General features: G+C 41.9%; 1 protein-coding gene across 1 annotated transcript; it reads right to left on the bottom strand.

Annotated features, from left to right (window-relative positions):
* Positions 1 to 3,960: 3,960 nt before the first annotated feature.
* Positions 3,961 to 19,462, bottom strand: zranb1b (zinc finger, RAN-binding domain containing 1b). Its single transcript, XM_070916091.1, has 11 exons — positions 19,378 to 19,462; positions 17,321 to 18,132; positions 17,066 to 17,287; positions 12,013 to 12,200; positions 9,936 to 10,089; positions 8,953 to 9,024; positions 7,583 to 7,781; positions 6,578 to 6,698; positions 6,046 to 6,175; positions 4,938 to 5,167; positions 3,961 to 4,713 (listed from the first exon to the last, which is right to left on the bottom strand). Exons 2-11 carry the CDS (start codon positions 18,036 to 18,038, stop codon positions 4,495 to 4,497), a joined length of 2,253 nt encoding a protein of 750 aa, XP_070772192.1. The 5' UTR covers positions 18,039 to 18,132; positions 19,378 to 19,462; the 3' UTR covers positions 3,961 to 4,494.
* Between the last annotated feature and the right edge of the window lie 559 nt (positions 19,463 to 20,021).

Genomic DNA, 20,021 nt, shown 5'->3' with positions numbered 1-20,021 from the left:
GCCTCCGCTTCCCCTCCTTCCTCGTCAGTTTCACCCATTTCAGCACAAACATGTCTTGTGTTATTTCATTTTTTTTTCTTCTGTTTATCCTATATTCTGTGTTTCTGTTGCAAGTGAATATCTGTTTTTCTGTTTGTCGGTGTGTGAAAATGAATGGATTTACAGTTACGTGTGTTTAGCTGACAAGAAAAGTCCGCTGATGACAACAGCAGCAGCATCTGCCGTCTCCCTCAGAAATCTGGACTCCATCTTTGCTCTTTTCTAATTGTTGTGGCTGGTGGCCCCTGAATGTAGACACAAGATGCGGGGTAGTACATGTGGTTTCCAGTTCCAGGAAGAATATTTCGGCTTATGTGGTAAAAATGACCCTTTTCAACCAAAAAAAGGAAAGAAAAAGATTTTTAAAAATGACTGCCATTCGTGGTTAGATATTGTACGTTGAGTGCGTCACCTCAATTAAATATTGCTGTTGTAACTTTTCCAACTCTGCTGAACTGAGGTACCTACAATATTTGGTTAGTGTCCCAAAAATGATCTGTTCGCATCCAAAGGACCTGCAGTACATTGCAGCACCAGCTAGCGAGGTAGGAAAAACAAAAACAGTAAATCTCTTACTGACTCAGGAAAAAAATGATTAACCTTCAAATATGTCCAAATCTAAACAGAAAAGAAAACAAGTCTGGATTATTGCTTTTCATGTCTCCACCTCTTTCTCCATTGTGGTATATTTTTATATATCAAATGTACGTTTGTTGATGTTCCCGGTTTTCAGTCTTGTTAGATTTGTATTGCCTTGTTAAATGTTCTTATAATCATAGTCTTATGTGAACGACCCCACCCCTCTCCTCCTTATAGTTTCTTTGTTTTTCCGCTCTGATGAAAGTCAGCTGTGGCTCTCGGAGGCACCGTGCAGCAGCCACGTCCAGCCCCTTTTAGCCCCATGACGTTAGCAAGAGACGGCTGCTAGCAGATTGTTTGGTTTTTAGTGTGAGTATTTGTATTTGTTTCTTGTACAAGGTGAACATATAGCATACAGTGCAGCTGGAAACAATAAATAAAACGTACTGTTCTGATTGATGATTGGCTCTGTGGAACATTTGTGGGATATTGGTTATTTAAAAGATGCTTAGAAATCCTCTAAACCGGAGTTTTCAAAGTCTGACACTTGATGTCAGTAATAAATATATTTATTGTGCAACAAACATCCATTAATATTAATGGATTTTGCCACTCCTATTAATCTTTCTGTCTTCATTTCTATCTGGTAGATAATCCTGCTCTAATTTTTGGAAAAACAGTTCCCATAATGCTTGTTAACAGGAAGTGTATTCCGTGAGTTACATTCAAAATCTTTTTTTTTTTTAAAGCCTATATTTGTTTACATTTTAGCCAGTTTGCATCATTAAAAGTATGCCGAATTAGCTGTTAGCAGTTCCTGTTTGCAATGTACAGACAACTATCACTGGATTACTTTGATACTGAAGAAAACGAATAAATGTGCTGATTCTCAGGCAAGCTCTGGACTTTTTTCTGTGATTTCTAAGCAGATTTATGGACGTTTGTATCCGATGGACATCAGAGATAATGATATCCTCGGAAAGTGTAAATTACACTGAATATAAATACAAATGTGTGTTTAATGTCTGCATGTTCAGATGTCTGCATGTTCAGAGGCGAAGGAGTACAATTTTTTACGGAATTTGCGTCAATCTAACTCTAAGGGTACCCTAGCTAATTTCCCCCGAGAGCTGTGGACAAACTACAATAACCAACTTCCAATAATCCAACTTGAGTTAATTAAATTAAATTAATCAATCAATAATCAATTATATGGCCAGGGTTAGGGTTTTTCTTTTGCAGCTGTAGCTGGCACCAGCTTGTCTAAATTGTTTGGCTCCTTTTGTGAGATTGTAATCTATTATGATTTCTGGTCAGATTCTCCCATCTCTATGCTGCGTACTCAGGAGTATCACAGTTTTGCCTTTCTTTGGCATCTGCTTGAAATGTCACAATGTTGAAACCTGTGTGTGTGTGTGTGTGTGTGTGTGTGTGGTTTCACACACTACAGAGAATAAAGAGTGCAGGGAAATGCAGGTTGTCCAGTGGACCCAAACACCACATATGTAAATATGTAATGTAAATGTGATCTTTTAATTGTTCTTCACAAAAGAAAATCAGCCAAGGCCATTGAGTTTCAGGTTGAAAGCATATTTCATTATACAATTTCTTTTAGGGAACATTGGAAACGCCACACAAGGGTTAAAAGATCTGATGTCAAATTGTTGTTTACAGCTTGTTTGTTCCCAAGCAGCCAAAAATGTTCATGTGTATAAACAGTTAATAAATGCTTTATAGCACACTGTAGGGTTTTCTTTGTGTGTAATCATATCATAAAATATGATTACAGCTCTCTCTCTCTCTCTCTCTCTGTATACATCAATCCTTCATTAACTGTTTATACACCAGTCACAGATGCTTCATGGGAGAAGTTTATCATTTAATTGTTGAGAAATATACATTAGCAATTAAAAATGTCCCATCTGCTTACAACTACATTATAGTGCATTATAAACCATGTATTACTTTTTATATACTGCTCACAAATACTAAATAGTTTATAAAGAAAAGTGTTCATTATTTCATGACCTTCAATTGACTAAAAAGCGTCACAAATTGTAAATCCACTAGAGGATGCTGCAGAGACGTGCTTCAGGAGAGCTTCAAGAACTTCAGGAATTATTTACTTACTGTGAAAGTAAGAAGTCATATTTAAAGACACAAATCTAGTGATATGATGACTGTGTTTCTAATCTGAAAAATCAGCACTGACTGCAGAATTGGTGACTAAGAATATCAGACAGGAAACAGTTTAGTTGGACATTCAAAAAGGTTTTCCTTTATTTTTTTTTCCTTATTTGCCTGTTCTTTACGTTACACTCTGTATAGTGAAGTCAAGCCTAAATCCACAAACCATCATAGTCACAACTGCAACTATTGCATAAATACAAAGCAACATACAGGTGATGCTCAAAACGTGTATGACTTGAATGAAACACGAAAGAGGTTACAGTACAGTAATGGCAGGGAAAAAACTAAACGCAAACATTCACAGCAAAAAATAATGTAATGACAACTCGTGTTTTTTTTTCTTTTCTGTTTTTTTCTGTCAGCTTTGGTTTTATATGTTGCTGTCTCTCACAACGACCTTAATCAAAAAAAGATGGTTCCACGTAATGACAACAAAAAGGGCGTTACAGAGGTGAACTGACATGTACCATGAGGGTGACCTTGACAACAAACGCTATAAGAAAAAAAGGGACAAAGAGGAAGTAGGAAACAACCATGAGACAAGAGTGACTCTGGGTTTATGTCAATGTGTCTCACACCCACACTCGCCTGCCTAGAAAAAAAAAGCACCAGATTTTAGGCATCCAGATGAGGTACTAAATTGCCTGCAACAACGTAAGTAAACTTTTCACTGATGGTCATGATTGGTTCTTTCCTCACAGCAACAGTGTTTCTGTGCAACGTGTCTTCATCAAGATTGAGCAAATAATTAACAAAACCACAAAAAAGGAGAAAAAAAAATATACAGAAAGCTCTTATTAGCTCAAATGTTTCGAAACAATAAATATGTAGAGTAAGTTCAGAGAAGAAAAACCACACACACACACGCAAACACACACAACCTCTCGCCTCAATCAGTCTGAAAAAAGGTAAACCAAAGCTCCAACATGAATGTATGTGTGCTAAACCTTAATGAGTGTAGATCTGACTTGTAAAGGAAACGTCTCCCCTTTCAAGAGCTTCATATATGACCTTAATTCAAGCAATGATACTGTATTTATATAGAAATGTTTTAATAAATGTGCAGTGCTTAGTAATAAGGATTAAAGTCATTTATTATTACACAATCTCTGGTTGTCTAAAGATAATGATATTTATTGGCTTTGTCCCTGCCCATTCAAAAACAAAATGCTAAAGAAGCCAACTCTTTTACAACTGGAAAAAACATCAAAAAGATCAATTTGGAAGTGTGCTTTTGTCAGTGCCCATACTGAACAGATATAAAGTGTTGATTTGAATCAATGCTGGTATATTTCCTTATACTCTTTTTTTTAAACAACCACATGCATTTACATCTATGGATAAAGATTCCTTTTTTCCTTTACATTGGAAAATCAAAAACAAATCAAAAGGTCATTTGCATTCGTAAACCTTTTATTCTCTCCCCAAATCTGTGTTTGGCAGCAGTGGAGTTAGAAAGTCTCAGGTTTGTCCGGGTGAAGTGTTGAATGTGTTTTAAGTGTGTGTGCTAGAAGAGTAGCAGTGTCTTCTGTCACAGGTGGAAGGTGGGTGGGGGGGCTTGTGGTTCCCTGTCCTCTCCTGAAGGCTTTCACAGTTTGTCCGTGTCAGGAAAGGAAAACAAATAAGAAAAACTGTAAGAGAGAGGAGGGGTGGAGGAGTCCTGCCCCTCCCCCCGCTTCAGTTTTGTCACTCGTCGTCGTCGTCTTCCTCCTCCTCGCCATCAGACAAAGAGGCGCAGGGGCGGATCTGCCGGTAGCCATCCAGCCACTTCTCCACCATCTGGGTGACGAGCGGGTGGTTGCGGCGGCGGGAGCTTTTCTGAAGCGCCACCAGAACACCGCCCTCCGTCACGCAGCAGTCCAACCACTCCCGCAGCAGCTTCTCCTGTTGCTCTTCATTACCCATCTGAAGGACAGGGGGAAACAAATGTGGCCATCAGAGGGAGCCGTATCACTGGTCTAACCTCAGGATATTGTATCCTCCTGCTGAAGCACTGAGTCTCTTAAACTAGTCATGACACGAAGCTTGAAAGTAAACAGGTTTCATGCCGATAACAAAAAACATCAATCATAAGCTAAATTTAAAAAGACAAACAAGAAATCTGCAGACACAGTGGGGGAGGGCCTTACTTCCTGCGCTGAGAGGAAGTGAATGTGAAGCAGCTTCCTCTCGCTGTCGACCAGCGGCAGGAACGTGACGGTCACGTCGTCATCCGTGTTGAGGTTGGCGCCTGCGCCGCGATTGTCGAAGCCATCGTTCTCCATGGCAACCAGTGCTGAGAAGTGGCCCCGTGTGTAGCCCAGAGCGATGGGGCTCTTCCAGCAGAAACTCTGCTCCCACAAAAGGGGCAAGTATACACCTGTGGGGGGGGGGGGGGGGGGGCCACAACGGTTAATTTTAATCATTTTACAAGAAACACATCGTCTCTTTATGAAAATCTGAAACACAATACAGACAGTATTCATGGCTCATATTTCTTCAGTTCCATAACACACAGAGCAGCTCTCACGCCTCGTGAATACCTCTGTAACTGACACCACAGTTTGAGAGGCCTCTGTTTAGCTCCTCTCCCAGTAACCACTGGGTTTTTACTGGGTTCACTTGGTCATCACTTTAAACTGAGCTCCCCTCCCTATAGGCGCCTATATGCGCACCTCCTCCTGTCTGTTTTACATTGGCTCCTGGCAAGAGTAAATCACTGATCCATCAGGCAGACTTTACCACAAGCAGTCAGCCATTACAGAGCACTTTCATCATCCCCTGTACAGCATCACTCAGCAGGCAAACTGAATCCAGGCCCTTTTTACTGCGAGCCATAAACGTACGCCCTGCTCTCCACACTCGCAGGATTGTTTGACTCTGTTCTGATGGTTTACATATGTTGGCATGTGTCTGGATGTGTGTGGAACACTTTCCAACATCACAATACACTTCTAAATGTGCTCCTATGACGGGCGGGGGTGTTTTTGTTATGTTGTTTATGTTATTTTGAGTCACACGGTAATAAAATATCCCTTAAATAAAACACATTGGACTGATCCATGTTGCAAATAGCAATTACTGACAGATCAGAGGGGCAGTTATGTCAGCTATGTAAGCTATGCAGACACATGTGGGCTGGAGCTATTTCACAAAGGAAGTCTAGTCCTTCTACGCCCACTGGACTGGAGCTGCACTCAACATTTAACGATATTTGACCAAAACAACATTAGTCTAAACGGTCAACTAGCGGCTCACCTTGAAAACGGGTGTACCCGAGTGTTTCGCCACGGAAACTTTTGTAATACTTCACTCCATAGACGATAATGGGCCTACGAAGTATGTGTGCAAGGACGAAGATGTGGGTCTGCTCCAAGCTGGATCCTGGCTGTAAAAGAAAGCACAACATGAAAACAATTAGAAAGGCGGGGGTTGCTGAAACTACAAAGCAAGGACCCTTTGATACTGTACATTCTCTCTGCCAAGTTACCTCAGCATACTCCAAGTGTTTAAACATGAAAAACACACACAATTATTTTGCTTTCACACCCAGATATAATAACAACACGCCCAAATACTTTGTCTATGAGGTCACACAGAGCAGTGAGAAACAGGGAAGTGCTGATGACAGACAGGATGCACTCTCAGAGGGCATTGCAGATTAAGTATACTGCGCTAAGAGCACTAAAGCTCCTTGCATAATTCATACATCATTAGTGTGTCACGTTTTAAGCACATCAAGCTCCGTTCCTCCATATTAATGTGTGTGTTTGCTTTCATGTGCATGTACCTGACTGGCCAGGGAAAGGATGAAAGCCCAGTCTTCCTGCCACTGTTCCTCTCGGAGTGAAAAGTGCAGGCCGAAGCTCTGGGAATACCACGACTCCCACTCCTTCCAGCGCGTGTAAAACCTGCAGATCATACACACACACGCTGGTTTGTCTCTGACATGATTTGCCCTCTCGCAGAAAGGCGTGTGACTGCAATTAACTACATTCCTCCATCTCTGTTGTGGCTTACGTTGGATTGCAATTACTCATTATATCTAAATTGTAATTTTCTCACTGAATAACCCACAGTTTTTTAGAAATAGACATGAGTCACGCTGTTGTTATGTTCATGTAGAATCAGCCCCAGGCTTAAATTGTTTCAGCAATCCCTCTAAAATATGTGTCTTGTCAAATTGGACTAAAGACTTTCTTTTTCCAGATCAGAGCCTGAGATCTCCCAGCAATCCAAACTCTGGATTCTGGGTGAACATCCCAACCTCTAAACCACATGTCCCCATTTCCAACTTAGTCATGCAATGCTTAAGGAAAACAAAATGTAACTTGAGACTGTTGAATGTTTCAGCTGTTTCTGTGTCCTTGAACAAGACACTAAAACCTCAACCTGCTCACTTTTTCTAAACAGTCGGCTAAATGTTTAAAGTGTAAGGATAAACATGGATGAGATATGGATGTCTTGCTATTGGAACTTAATGCTGCAATGGTCAAGAATTTAGTGTAATAAAAACACACCTGTTTATTCAGTCTGTAGTATATGTATATAAAAAAAGCAGTATGTTTGTCTTGTTAGCCCAAATTGAGGTGTCAGCTAATTAAAACCATTCACCAACTCACCAGTACTCGCTGAAAGTCCTGTCAGTACTTTTCAACTATTGATGTGTGGTGCATTATGTCATTCAGTCTGCTAAACACAAGTTTGAATATGCCTGAGACTAGATGCAAATCAGCATGCCACACTGTTTTAACACACTGTAATCTGCACTCCTAGTCCCGTCTGCAGGCCTCACCAGTGAGAACAGTCGTGCAGGCTGTCGTGGAGGGTCTTGCGGAGCACTGAGTCCTTGTCATAGATGCCCCATGTAGCCTGCAGCACGGAGTCGAGGAGGCAGTCCCCGGCTGTGCGGTTCCACAGGGCATACAGCCGGCTGTCCAACCTGGTCCCGAGCTCCAGGGACCAGTTGATGATGGGAGACTCCTCCTCGAGTTCTGATCAAGAGGAAAGCAAAAGTTGAATGCTGTATTTCTCTGCAGTACCAACTATCTGACCGCAAAGAGAACACATTGTTCTAAGAAATGCAACAGTGCAAGGGGTCGAGTGTTGTTTAGAGGCCATAGTGAGGTGATGGCATGTGAAAAGACTGTTTGGGAGATTGTTAATGACTACTCACACCCGTTAAAATAGATTTGACATATCAATGTCTGCATAAGCCTGCGTGTAAACCACAAAACCTGCTGACTGCAGGAAGTCAGGTAACGGCAGGAAACCAGATAAGATATACAGTATACAGATACGTCTTACTGGACGAGCTTATGTTTATGACAGAAACAAGACGCAAAGTGCTAATGTCAAAGTGAATTATAAAAACGTCACACAGCTCAGTCTCATAGAACTGCATTGCTGCTTGCAGCTGATTTGTTCTCCTGTATAGCATTATGGCGATGCAACTGGCCAATCACAGGCCCAACATGAAACAAATTTCGGATTTGGCAAAGGGTTTACATGACCAGGTAATCAGGTTTTAAGCAGTGTTAACTGACCTTGTCTTAATCCCCGAAAAGGAGACAAGGATTTCTGTTCACTTGGACATTTCTGCCAAAACTTGTTACTGAAGTGCAAACACACCTAGAAAGGATCTTGAAGATGAAATAAGGGTTTTTGTCTCTCTTTGTGCCTTTTGTGCAGTGCCCAGTTAAACAGGACACACACATAAGCAGGACACTAAAGAAAGAAAGTGTTGCAGAAAAGCGATGCCTTTTAAATGTGTGTTTTGAGTGTGTGTGGGTGAGGGCTGAGAGGAAGTACAATCATTCAATGGGGATCAGAGAAATCCCTAAAACTCAATTAGGCTGATTAGGGCAGATGCAACTGGTACACACGATAAAGACAGACCGCCTGGCAGAGTGACAAGCAGGCAGGCAAAACACCGTGCTGGCAAGAGGGAAAATACAAGTAATACAACGCTGCCAGTATTCGGCAGCCTTCCCATTATAGTATGCAGCCTGTGAGGGGGCTCCCTCTGTTTGCCAAGCCGCCAGACCATCGGTGTCATCTTGGATCTGGTTTCTCCCTCAAAGCAATTGCATCTATATGCAAACACAGCGCGTGATAGGTGTTACTGCAACACAAGTCATGGAGTTGGTAGAGTAAATATTTCACCTTTTTGTACGTCTCGGTCCAGCACCTCATCAAACAGTTTTTCCTGAACAGCTGGGGGCAAGTCCTCGATGTCTGAAGCAAAAAAACACAAAAAGAAGAGGAAATCAAAAGAGGGGGTTATTAGAGGACACAAAGGTGTGGGGAAGTCTTATTTTTCTTCACATTTTATTTGATGAATGCATTTTTTATCTACTTCAACTAGCTATAACACTTAACTGAAATGACTACCACCTAGAAAATATTTCTGTTGTGGCTCATTTCAACTCAAGCCAGCTTGTTTTGTTCTTTCCACAATAGCCAATGGCTTTCACTGCATGCTCTGCGCTCTTGTCAACACAGTAGCTTATTCTTTAGCTAAAATAAATGAATGCATTGACTTTGTGGAACTGGACAGAATGGCTTTCTATAGTGGCCAGAAGCCAAGGTCTGCATTGTCCTGAAAACATGGCATGACAAAAATCCTTAGCTTAGCTACCAGCAACAAACTGAACCATAATAGCTATTCCACACAATGAAATTCAACAGAAATAGCATTGTATGAATGCAATTTTACAGAGAGACATTGCCCAAAAACTGCTAAATATAACTTTGTTATGAACGAGAGACATATATCGTTGGCGGGCTGGTATATTCAGAATGCAAGAACAATAGTGACACAGTGAGCCAGAGGTAGCCTCCGTCTTCTGGCAGAAACAGACAACCGTAGCATTATGTCCCCTCAGTATCCGAACAACAAGCAATTTCATCAGCACAAATAAACAAAACAAGCATTCTATCACACACTTGGAACGCCAGAGGGGAAGGCTAGTCTGGGTTTCTTCAGCTACCCAGTTTAAAGTTCCCCTTCTACGAAACACAGAAAGTCCACTTTGACAGCTTCTGGAATTCATGTTATGACACTCATGAATGCACAATTGTTTTCAGTCGCCTCCACCAAAGAGCCTATGTTTGTGGTCATGTTTGTTTTCTGATGAGGTGCTGACCTGCTGGCAGGGTGAAGGTCACCAAGTCAGTGAGGAAATAGCAGGTGAAGTCTCCCTTGCGCTGGTGAAGAGAGGCCGCTACCTCACGACGGATCTGTTCTGTTAGCTCGGGACACACCATGGCGGGAATACACTTAGCTGCCTGTTGGGACACCTGCAGAGAGGAGAGGATACAGGGAAGGATGTTTAATATAAATATATAAAGAGTATAAGAGGCTGAGACTTAAGCAAGAGTACTAACAATTGCGGAAGGTTGTATTTCACAAGTAACCACAAAATAAAAAATAGCTGTGTTAACTGATTTCAAGGGAACCAAGCAGTCACCAGCTTCAGCTGCCTGGAAGATCTGATCAAAGGTGTTACTAAGAGATCATCTGTAAAGTAATCACTTCATCTAAAACATATTACATAAAAAGTTAGTAGTAGTGGAGGTAGATTGGATCACTGTATGTTAAAAACGTGAGAAAATAAGTCAATACCAGAGGTCAGGGAGCTGTTCTTGAGCACTGGAATGAGAGTAATTCTGTAGGGATAATGTGTATTGGGCAACATGAGGATTTATTTAGCTTAAGAGAGGTTTTCTACAAGTGAAACTGGAACAGGGTGTAAGAAAGGCGACAGAGAGACAGAAAGAGAGAGAAAAGACGTAAAATTATGAGGATCTTGAGACAATCTCAGATGTTTTGCAGTTTAAATACATTTCTGAAGTTGAGAACATTTCTGAAGATGCCATCAAAAAAAGAATCCCTTTCAACCATGAGTGCTTTCTGTGGGAAAGGATTTGGTTGTAGGAATTACAGTGTGGTTGCTGAATATGAATTTTGCACATATACAGTAAAAACAACGTGGCACTAAAGTGAAATTATTTTTCCAGCATAGTTTTCAAAAGCCATTACTTTCTGTATGTTTACGCAGGTGACTGTGATCTGAGCTAATTTTACTTTCACTAATCTTATCTAAGTTGCCTCTAGGACAAGAGGAGGAAACATTTCTTGTTTCTGTGTTTGATGTTAAAGCAGTTGTCAGCTTTGAAGCGTTTTCGGGAGCGTGATACAGCGGTTACTCACTGACCCCCTCGGAAAAGAAACTGGGACAGTGCCGGAGTGTGGGAGGAGAGGTGTGTGTACAGATAATCTGGGATCACAGTGCTGATGGCAAGCGAGCTGCAATCAACCTCAGCAAATGCACACTGCAGACACACACACACATTAGCTCAGTGAGCCTTCCTGTTACACAGACACACCGGGGAAACCACATTTTTAACAAAGCACTGGATATAAAAATCACTACCGACATTACTAACATAGGAACGGCTATCACATTGGAGACTGGGATAATCTAACCCCCTGCAAGCACAGACAGAGGAGTGTGTAGCTGAATCCCTACAAACCTTTTGCCCTTGCGATTCCTCCCGGCTGATCTCACTGGATGTTGAGATTAAGAGACTTCACAAGAAAAAAGCTACATCGTCTTTGATGCAAAAACAAGCTGCAATCATATCACAATTCAAGGGTGAGACCCTCCAAATTTTATTAACCAGTTTTTGGTCTCCTAATTTTTTTTAACAGTTAATGTATGAATCACACCGGGCCACTCAGATATGCTCATATTCTTAAATAAATAACTACTATGACTTAAGGCTGTTGCCAAGAGATCAGCAGGTCAGCCAAATTTTTTGCTAAAGGCATTTGTTTGTTCCTAAAATAAGAATGTATTATGCTTAGTTTGAAGTTCTCTGCATGTTTAGTCTCATCTAATTCCTCCAGTAATACTTGTAAATGATTGTGCTCATCTTCTGAACTTGTTTTTAACCTTTTCTGTTTTAATACAAGTGGGAGCATGAGAAACAAATTTGAGTGATCTAACATGGCCAGTGACTGAGGAAAGGCCTAAAATTTGTATTTGTTGCACAGAATGATCCACATTGATCTGTGATCTACCAAAATGTGTTTAAAGTGGTAGACTCTAGTGTGCAGTTGCAGTGTAAACAGAATTCAAAAGGATTTGTCTCCATCAGCCAATACCTGGGACAGGTGATTCCTGAAAGAGCAACAATCTATTGGTTGTCTCTACTGACCTCTGTGAGTAAAACAGCCAGCATGTCCTGTCTCTGGAAGCGGATGGCAAGGTGGACCAGCGTGAAGCCGTCATCAAATGCCGAGGGCCGGTTTAATAGGCGCACCTCGTCTGATGTTAGCTGTCGTGCGATATCACCTCCTGATGACTTGTAGGCCTCCACAGCTGCCAGGTCACCTTCCACAACACCTTTCAGACAAAGAGGGAGAAGGGAAAAGATCACGTCAATAAATAACACTAATAAATAGCCCATGTAGACATTGTTTTACTTTTCTAGACTTTTTCTTTTGATACTTTTAAATAGAAGACTTTTACCATAGTAGAGCCAATTAGGCAGTGTACAGTTTGCACAAAAAGAACATTTTGCATTTAATTAGAAGTCAACACAAGTTCACATTAAGTGCGTTATTTTTCATGGAGCCTTCAAACACAGAAGTAAAAGCATGGGTATTAATATAAAACAAAGGATCCGAGAAGTAAAACAAAGGTTTATCAGTTTACTTTTTGTTTGCATAGTGCAGCTTAAATGACAAATCAAATCAGAAACTGATGAACGTGTTCATCACTGTGGTTAAAATCACATCATGACTGTGTACAAAGGATACAAAATGGACTTATCTTCAGAACAACCTTGTGCAGAGGACATTCTGTCTAAAATATTAGGGATCAGAATGCACTTCATCTCAGTCGCAGCTGTAACAGCTTCAGCTTCACTGACTTTGAAGTTGAGGGGAAAAGACAATAGGGGGCCACATTGTAATCTGTCATCAGTTATTTTTCCCTTCTTAATCTTCAGGCTTAGATCTTAGCATGAGGGTTGAAGGATGTGTTTGATCAGATCAGATACAGGTGTTTGCTTTTATTTTACTTTTCTGGCACAAAGTGCAAATATTACTAAGTGACAGAAGCAATTTATGTCAACCACCAGCACACAAACCCAACTACTGACCTATTCGCCACAATATCATCGACCTGCAGAGACGGAGAGCCCAGCAGACCCACCATTTTTAGATGTGCGCATGTGCAGAGAACCAGGAGAACCCCCACAGTGTCAAGGCTGCCAACAATCCAATTTTATAGTCTTTTATTAAATTAAATGTGTGTATATTGCATTCAATGAAGGATTATCCACAAACGTAAGGTACTGCTTATCAACAAAATGAATCTAGATCAGAGTGGTGCAGTTTATTGAGGTGTTCCCAAAACATGAGCCTTACACCTAAATTATTATTATTATCATCATTATTATTGTTATTAATAATAATAATAACCAACATTATCAGCATTTGTGGGAGATGCTGAAAAAAAACAAAGACAGTCAAACTATAGAAACATACTTGACTGTGCGCATCAGAAAACATACTACAGTCTACAGTATTTTGCTTTGAAGTTATTATGCTAAGTTATCATTATGGTGATCCATCACTAAAACCTTCCCCTTAAAAACACACACAGGCTACCTGGGTGTCAAAATTTTTCTGTCCATTAACTCATACACATCTGATGATCAGACATGAACCACTGTCTATTCTGTGTTTTAATGTAGGAAGGAGTGAAAAAAAGTGAAGTGATGTGCGTGGACAATAGTGAACTGTCCGGAGAGGCTAGAGGATGAGGATATTTTTAGTCCAACTCCTAAGCCAAAGCACACACACTGATAAAAGTCGACTAAGAATGACATGTGGATGGTTGTATAATCAGAAAGAAAAGTTGTCAGCATCAATGCCAGCCTCGGTTACTGTGATCAAACCAACAACACAGTGAAATAAAGACAAACTCATTTGGACAAGTGGGTTATTATGACAGAATAAAACCAAATCAAACCTCAAAGTGTAAATGAACTTCAATGCTACATTTCTCTTTCCATTTCTGGCATATACAGTAAATGCCCATGTAGTATTCTCTCGTACGTTTGACAGCATTAAACACTGCTGAGCTTTTGTTCTCACGTCAAAGGACCACACACAATGCTCAGCTGCATAATCTGTGTGTGAGTGAGACAGAGAGCGAGAGAGACATGGAGTGGGTGGAAGAACTCGCTGTGCCATGTGGAGCTGGCTAGCACTGTGAGAGATGAGGAGAGAAACTGCACAATAGCAGCGCAGTGTGATAGAGAGGGATCACAACCACTTTCCACAAAATACTCCATTAGTGTGGGTGTGCCTGTAGCCCTGCAGTCAGTACTGTACCCACAGATCCTTTAGAGAACACAAAAGGCGCACATACGCAAAGAGGCGTACGCTGAGACAGACTGATGAGACCGAATGGATCAGGCTAAGTGATGCTGTTCTTTTCCCTCCACACAGTGAATGTTCTTTTCTTTCCAAAATGTGGAGAGTGGTCACCTCTATCATAGGAATATGAACACCAGCCATCAGACAAATGTTGGTACTTTAAAATTTATATGTCACTGGTACGTTTACCTACTCAATTAGCCACATCAATGGGTAATACACCATCATCAGGTTGAACCTGACATGGTGGTGTAAATAAATGAATAAGGTGGACAGATTTTGGGATGTACAACTTAATTTCTTTGCTGCTCCATGTGAATTATCTGGTAGTAGCCTGAAAAAGTTTGTCCAACTAAGCTTGTCGACCACAGTTAGGATTTAACACTGATTACTATTTCTTGCTCACAACAAAATCTCCTTCCTCTACCTCTTTATTTTTCCCCAGACTGAAAAAGTCAGCTTTTTTTACCAAGTCATTTGACCTTCATCTTCTTAAAACAAGCAAAATAGTGTGCAAATAAAGTGAGATTATTTCACCAGTTTTACATACAAATTGTTTTGTTTCTACTGTGCTGTGGATTGCACCTCATTTGAGCGATGCTTTCAACAGAAGCGTCTGCCAAATGAACAAATGTAAATGTTTTGTCAGAATAATTTTTTTAATATATTTAATGTTATAGCAATCTACCTCATTTATTCGTGTTTCAAGATACTGACACTCATTTATAGTGACGTACTGGAACAAGGAAACCTGCCCTGGACACCTGCATCTCACCCAATTGGCAGAACTATATAAGGAAAAAGCTGAATCTGACACATTATTAGCTGTGAAGATGGATGTTATACGCAGTGAATCCAGTCCCAATCCCTATTTGACAGATAGCTGAAGAAACAATCTTCAGGGATTTCCCAATTAAATGCATGTTCCTTGGTATTGTGTGTGTTGGCTCACTGACATTTCTTGCTGAGAAATCTGAATGAATCAGAGCTATTAATAATGCATTAATAGTGCTTTTCCTGCTGTGTGTAAGCACACATGTAACACACATGTAAGCAGTCAGTTGAGTTGAGGGAGTTGGTTTAGGGTCATCCACATTACAGGGGCGAAAGTTATTGCTGTTGCCCAAGACTTGTTTATTTTTTACTTCTGCTGCATGGGTCATGCTATTTTTAGTGCAGCAGGTCCCTTTGGAAACTAGAGCATCGATCACAACTTTGAGGACACTGTTTACATACTCTGACGTCTATACATCAATGACAGGGAAACTTCCCTAGCAACACAAGACAGACTCACTTGCCTCTCCTCATCACAACTGGGTTATGCACTCCCTCTACGTCCTTTGAGACTGTAGCTGGGTCACACGTCACTCACTCACTCACTCACTCACTATTCCCTACATGATTAATACGAGGTAGTTTGCAAAAGCATTTAATTGCGATATCATCATCATCTTGTGTCACAGCTGACAGATGTGGTGAGACATCTCAGGAGCAAAGAAGAAACATTGCATTGTGGGTTTATTGGCAAATGTGTGCACCAACTATGGACACTACATTTTGTTCCATTGTGGCAATATTTGACAGCAAAGAATTCAGACACTCAAATAAAATTTCTACAGCTGAAACAATTAGTCAATTAAGTCGTTAGGCAATATGCATCAATTTTAATAATAATAATAATAATAATTAATTGTTAATTGTTCAAGCTAAAATGCCAAAAATGTCCTCAAACATGAATATTTGCAGCTATGTCTACTTGCACTCTGGAAAATGGGCCTTTTTGTTCAAGACCAAATGATTAATTGCTCATGAAAATAATAGTTTGTGGCAGATCTAAAATTTTCCAAAGTACATGTAATAAATTTGGTGGCAAATAGGGAGTGATTTCAGATACGGCTAGGATTTCATTTCCTTCAAGGGACAGTGGATAATTTAAGGGACCTTTCCAGTCAGATAAGGAGAGCCAACACTTGAATATGCTAAAAGAAATAACACCCACTCACATCAGACTGTCTCACCAGACGAGACTTAGTCCCAAGGGGACAAGCCACACTGACATGAGGGAATTCACCATGTCACATGCAGTAAGAGACCCGGTGTAGTACCAGAAGCAAACTAACTACAGTGATTTGTCTCTGACATTCAGACCCGATGATTCCTTTGCTTTGAGGAACGCAGCACCATGAAAACCTGTATAACTATGAAATCACTGCAAGGGTTTTATTGGAGTATAAAATACATGCGTGGCTGTCAAATGTGTGCTGTCAGTGTAACACAGAAGAATTGTCTGTCAAAGAGAAAGCTAGGGAAAAAGGACTGGAGGTTGAGTGGGTGTACAGAACAAACTCTACGTAGCCATGGCGAAGGCAGGAGAAAGAGTGAGATAGTGTTGTGAGAGAGGGAAAAACAGCAATCACTAGTTGTTCTTAAAATGTTCATCCATCCTCCCTCCCTCCCTCCCACTCCACATTCACCAGTCTACAGTGTGGGTGGCCGGACACTTGCTGTTTGTGTAGGGAAGTTTTACACTAACTGAAGGGGATTTCTAAGCATATACAGTATGTCAGCATCAGTAGGACGCATATCCGAATCATCTGGACTTGTCTATGTAAACTGTATTGCAACTTATTACCTTGCAGATGGTAAAACCATATTAATCATTGACACAAATTCGGGGAAATCCCATTTCACAGCCACCCATTTCTCTGTTGGCCTGCCTTACATCATTCAGTTGACTCATTGCACAACACATAACATAACAAAACACAGGGAGAACGAGTTGAATATACTTCAATAAAATCATATATTCTTGAGACTCACCAACACAGGCATTGAGGAACAGCCAATCAGTCCTTCTCATCCTGTTCTTAATCTGCTTCAGTTTTTTGAAATCCACCTCTAGCTCCTCTTTGCTCCCAATCCCAGCCCCTGACGCCAGTTCAATCCTCTGAAATTCCATGTTCACCTCTGACTCCCGTTTTGAGATTGGGGGTGACCTCCTTTGGCTGCTGCTACAACCCACCATCCCACCCACCACACTCCCTACTCCTTGCCCAACCACATGCCCAACAACACCCCTCCTGTTGTCCCTGTCCTGTTCATTAAGTTTTGAGGAAGGTTGTTGGCTCTCAGGCTCTGATGCCAGTTCGATGGGTTCAGCTAGCAGACTGTTCGGCCTGGGGTGGTCGCAAACCACACACTTAAGTGCCTTGGCCCAGTTCTCGTAAGTGCAGGCAGTGCATGTCCAGTGCTGTGCATGAGTGTTGAGCCTGTTACGGTCATTATATTCCTCACAGGGGTCTGTAGTGGTGACCGGGGGAGCAGGGCGGCATCCAGAGCCTGAGGTCTGGGGTGATTCTGTGGGGCTGCGTGGATGCTGGGTATGATGTCCTTGATGGGTTGCATGTTGCCCATGCTGTTGCTGTTGAGCCTGTTGTCTCTGGCACAGGCACTGGGTGCAACGGATGGCTCGAGGCCAGTTAAGGTATGTGCACATGTGGCACGACCATTTGCTACTAGTCTCAGGTACATCGGCAATGCGGACGCGGGGTCGGGCACTGGAGTCCGGACAAATGAGTAAACTGGAGCCCCCCTGAGAGGGGCTGTTGCTGAGGCCTGCAGGGTCCCACTGGTGCAGACTGGCGTCCAGAGCAGGGCTGCTCTTGAAGGGCTCCTCAGTAATGATGGCACCCCCGCTGGGCCTCTGAGCGCGGCACATGGTGCACTTGATGGCTGACGGCCAGTTCTCGTATGTGCAGTATTCACAGGCCCACTTGGCAACCAGCTCGGTCATCGTCGCACCGCCGCTGAGGGAGGCTTCCTGCCGTTCAGAGGCGTTCTCAGCTCGGCAGATCCACTCTTAAGGAGATCACACAGCAAGCAGTACACTAGGATGCAAAGGAAAAAAGGCATTTTAGCAAAACGCTTTGACTAAATAAATATATTGAACTTGACTACACTACAAGATGAAAAGAAACAAAAATATTTTATAACTCGAAGGCAAAGATAAAAGGATTAACAATACACTAGAATGTTTCTGCATTCAAACTGGCAAAATATGGTACTTCACTTCCCAGGTTTTCAGTGGTAAATCTCTCCAGTATGCACAGTTACACAAAACCAAGACAAAGCATGGTTTATTTCAGCCGTTGGGACATTTGCTGTCAAATCTACAGTACTGTCTGCTCGTGATCTGACACTAATTTGTGGGAAAAAAATCAAAAGGGAGCAATGTTTGGAGACCCACAAAGCAAAGTGCCAGGATCAAGATGCAGCCTGGAGTGCAACACTGAACCTCCGCGCTTCAATTAAAACCTGACACTGGCTTTAAACACATACAGTAAGTTACATACACCAGGCAAATGTGCCCTACAACCGAGCTGGGTAACAAGAGACAAGGACATATGAAACCAGACACCCAGTCGGGAGGCGCGTGACACTTACTGATGCACTGAAATTGAATGTGCCCCAAAGCCTTTTTAACCTACACATGAAACTGACTGATCCAAACCACATGTGCCCGTGTTACATTCTGAACATTATTTATGAGGCAAAAGTTAATAAGATAGAGTTAACGTTACCTTGCTGGGGCAGCCCAGACAGAGAAGCTGGTTGCACTGTGTTTGCACCACGCCTCCAAGTTTACCAACACACCGTGAGATATTCAACACATTTGCGAGATACGATTCCCCTGAGCTGCATGTTTTGTGAGCAAAGCCAACAGAAACAGATATCCGCACAGTAACAGCTGAGGTAGTCACGTTCAACCGGTTTACTCGTTACTGGTAAAGTGTTTCGTGCATAAAATGAATACACTCAGCAGAAATAAATAAACGAAGTTTAGAGTTTAATTCAAATGAGCAGTTGACTGGTGTAGTTTACAGCTAGCATTACTTAACTTCCAAACTATATAACTATCGCTATATCGCTTGTTAAGAGACCCACTGAGCGAGTTAACGAGCTGTTTGTTATCTTGACGTTACATGACAACTAGGCTACGTTTGTTTGGTTGCCAGCCAAGCTAGCTGGCTGCTCGCTAACATTATGGGATTATGTTTTGCCTCTCTGCCTGTGGCCGTTTGAGAGGCCCTTGTTAACTCTACAAGAAGGTCGGCTAACGTTGAGACCCTTACCTTTGCTTTGCTGTGTTTACACTCCTCAGTTTCCCACTGCAGCCAAAACAAATGGAGCTTCCCGGAGCTTCCCCGAGTCCCCCCCCCCCCCCCCCTCCCCCAAGACCAGAGGAACCCACTCCAATCCGAACTCAGGCTTCTCTCACTTGACCGACACTAACCGCATATTTACTTCTTTGGGGCGCCGTTTAGTTGGCTGTTCAAGGTCCATACATACCGCGGAGCAAGAACCCCCCCCCCCAGTCCCGTCCCTCGGCAGTCTGCCTTGACGCTTTAAATCATTTTTATCCCGATTTCCACACACCGAGTAGTCGGACTTCAATGGCGGCACAGGGGAAGGGAAGCAACCGAGGCAGGGCTAAAAAATACACTACTAGGGAGAGCAGAGAGCTCTGGGCCGTGTTACAGTCAGAGGCAGGCTCAGGATTTACCACCTGAATCTGCCAACCAAGCTGATTGGTTGGTTTTTGTGTATCCCTTGACACTGACCAATCGGATTCTACGTCTCTCATTCCAACTGTTAAAAGGCTCCGTGGAAGCAAAACAGGATCGAATGTCACAGTAATAACTACGGCAATTCGGTTTGAATCATTTTTAGTCGATGGACCATGTTACTTACAGTAAAAACATGTTTATTTTTTAAT

The sequence above is a fragment of the Enoplosus armatus genome, chromosome 12 (assembly GCF_043641665.1).
Source record: "Enoplosus armatus isolate fEnoArm2 chromosome 12, fEnoArm2.hap1, whole genome shotgun sequence".
NCBI lineage: Eukaryota > Metazoa > Chordata > Actinopteri > Centrarchiformes > Enoplosidae > Enoplosus > Enoplosus armatus.
This window is presented reverse-complemented; position numbering and strand designations above follow the sequence as displayed.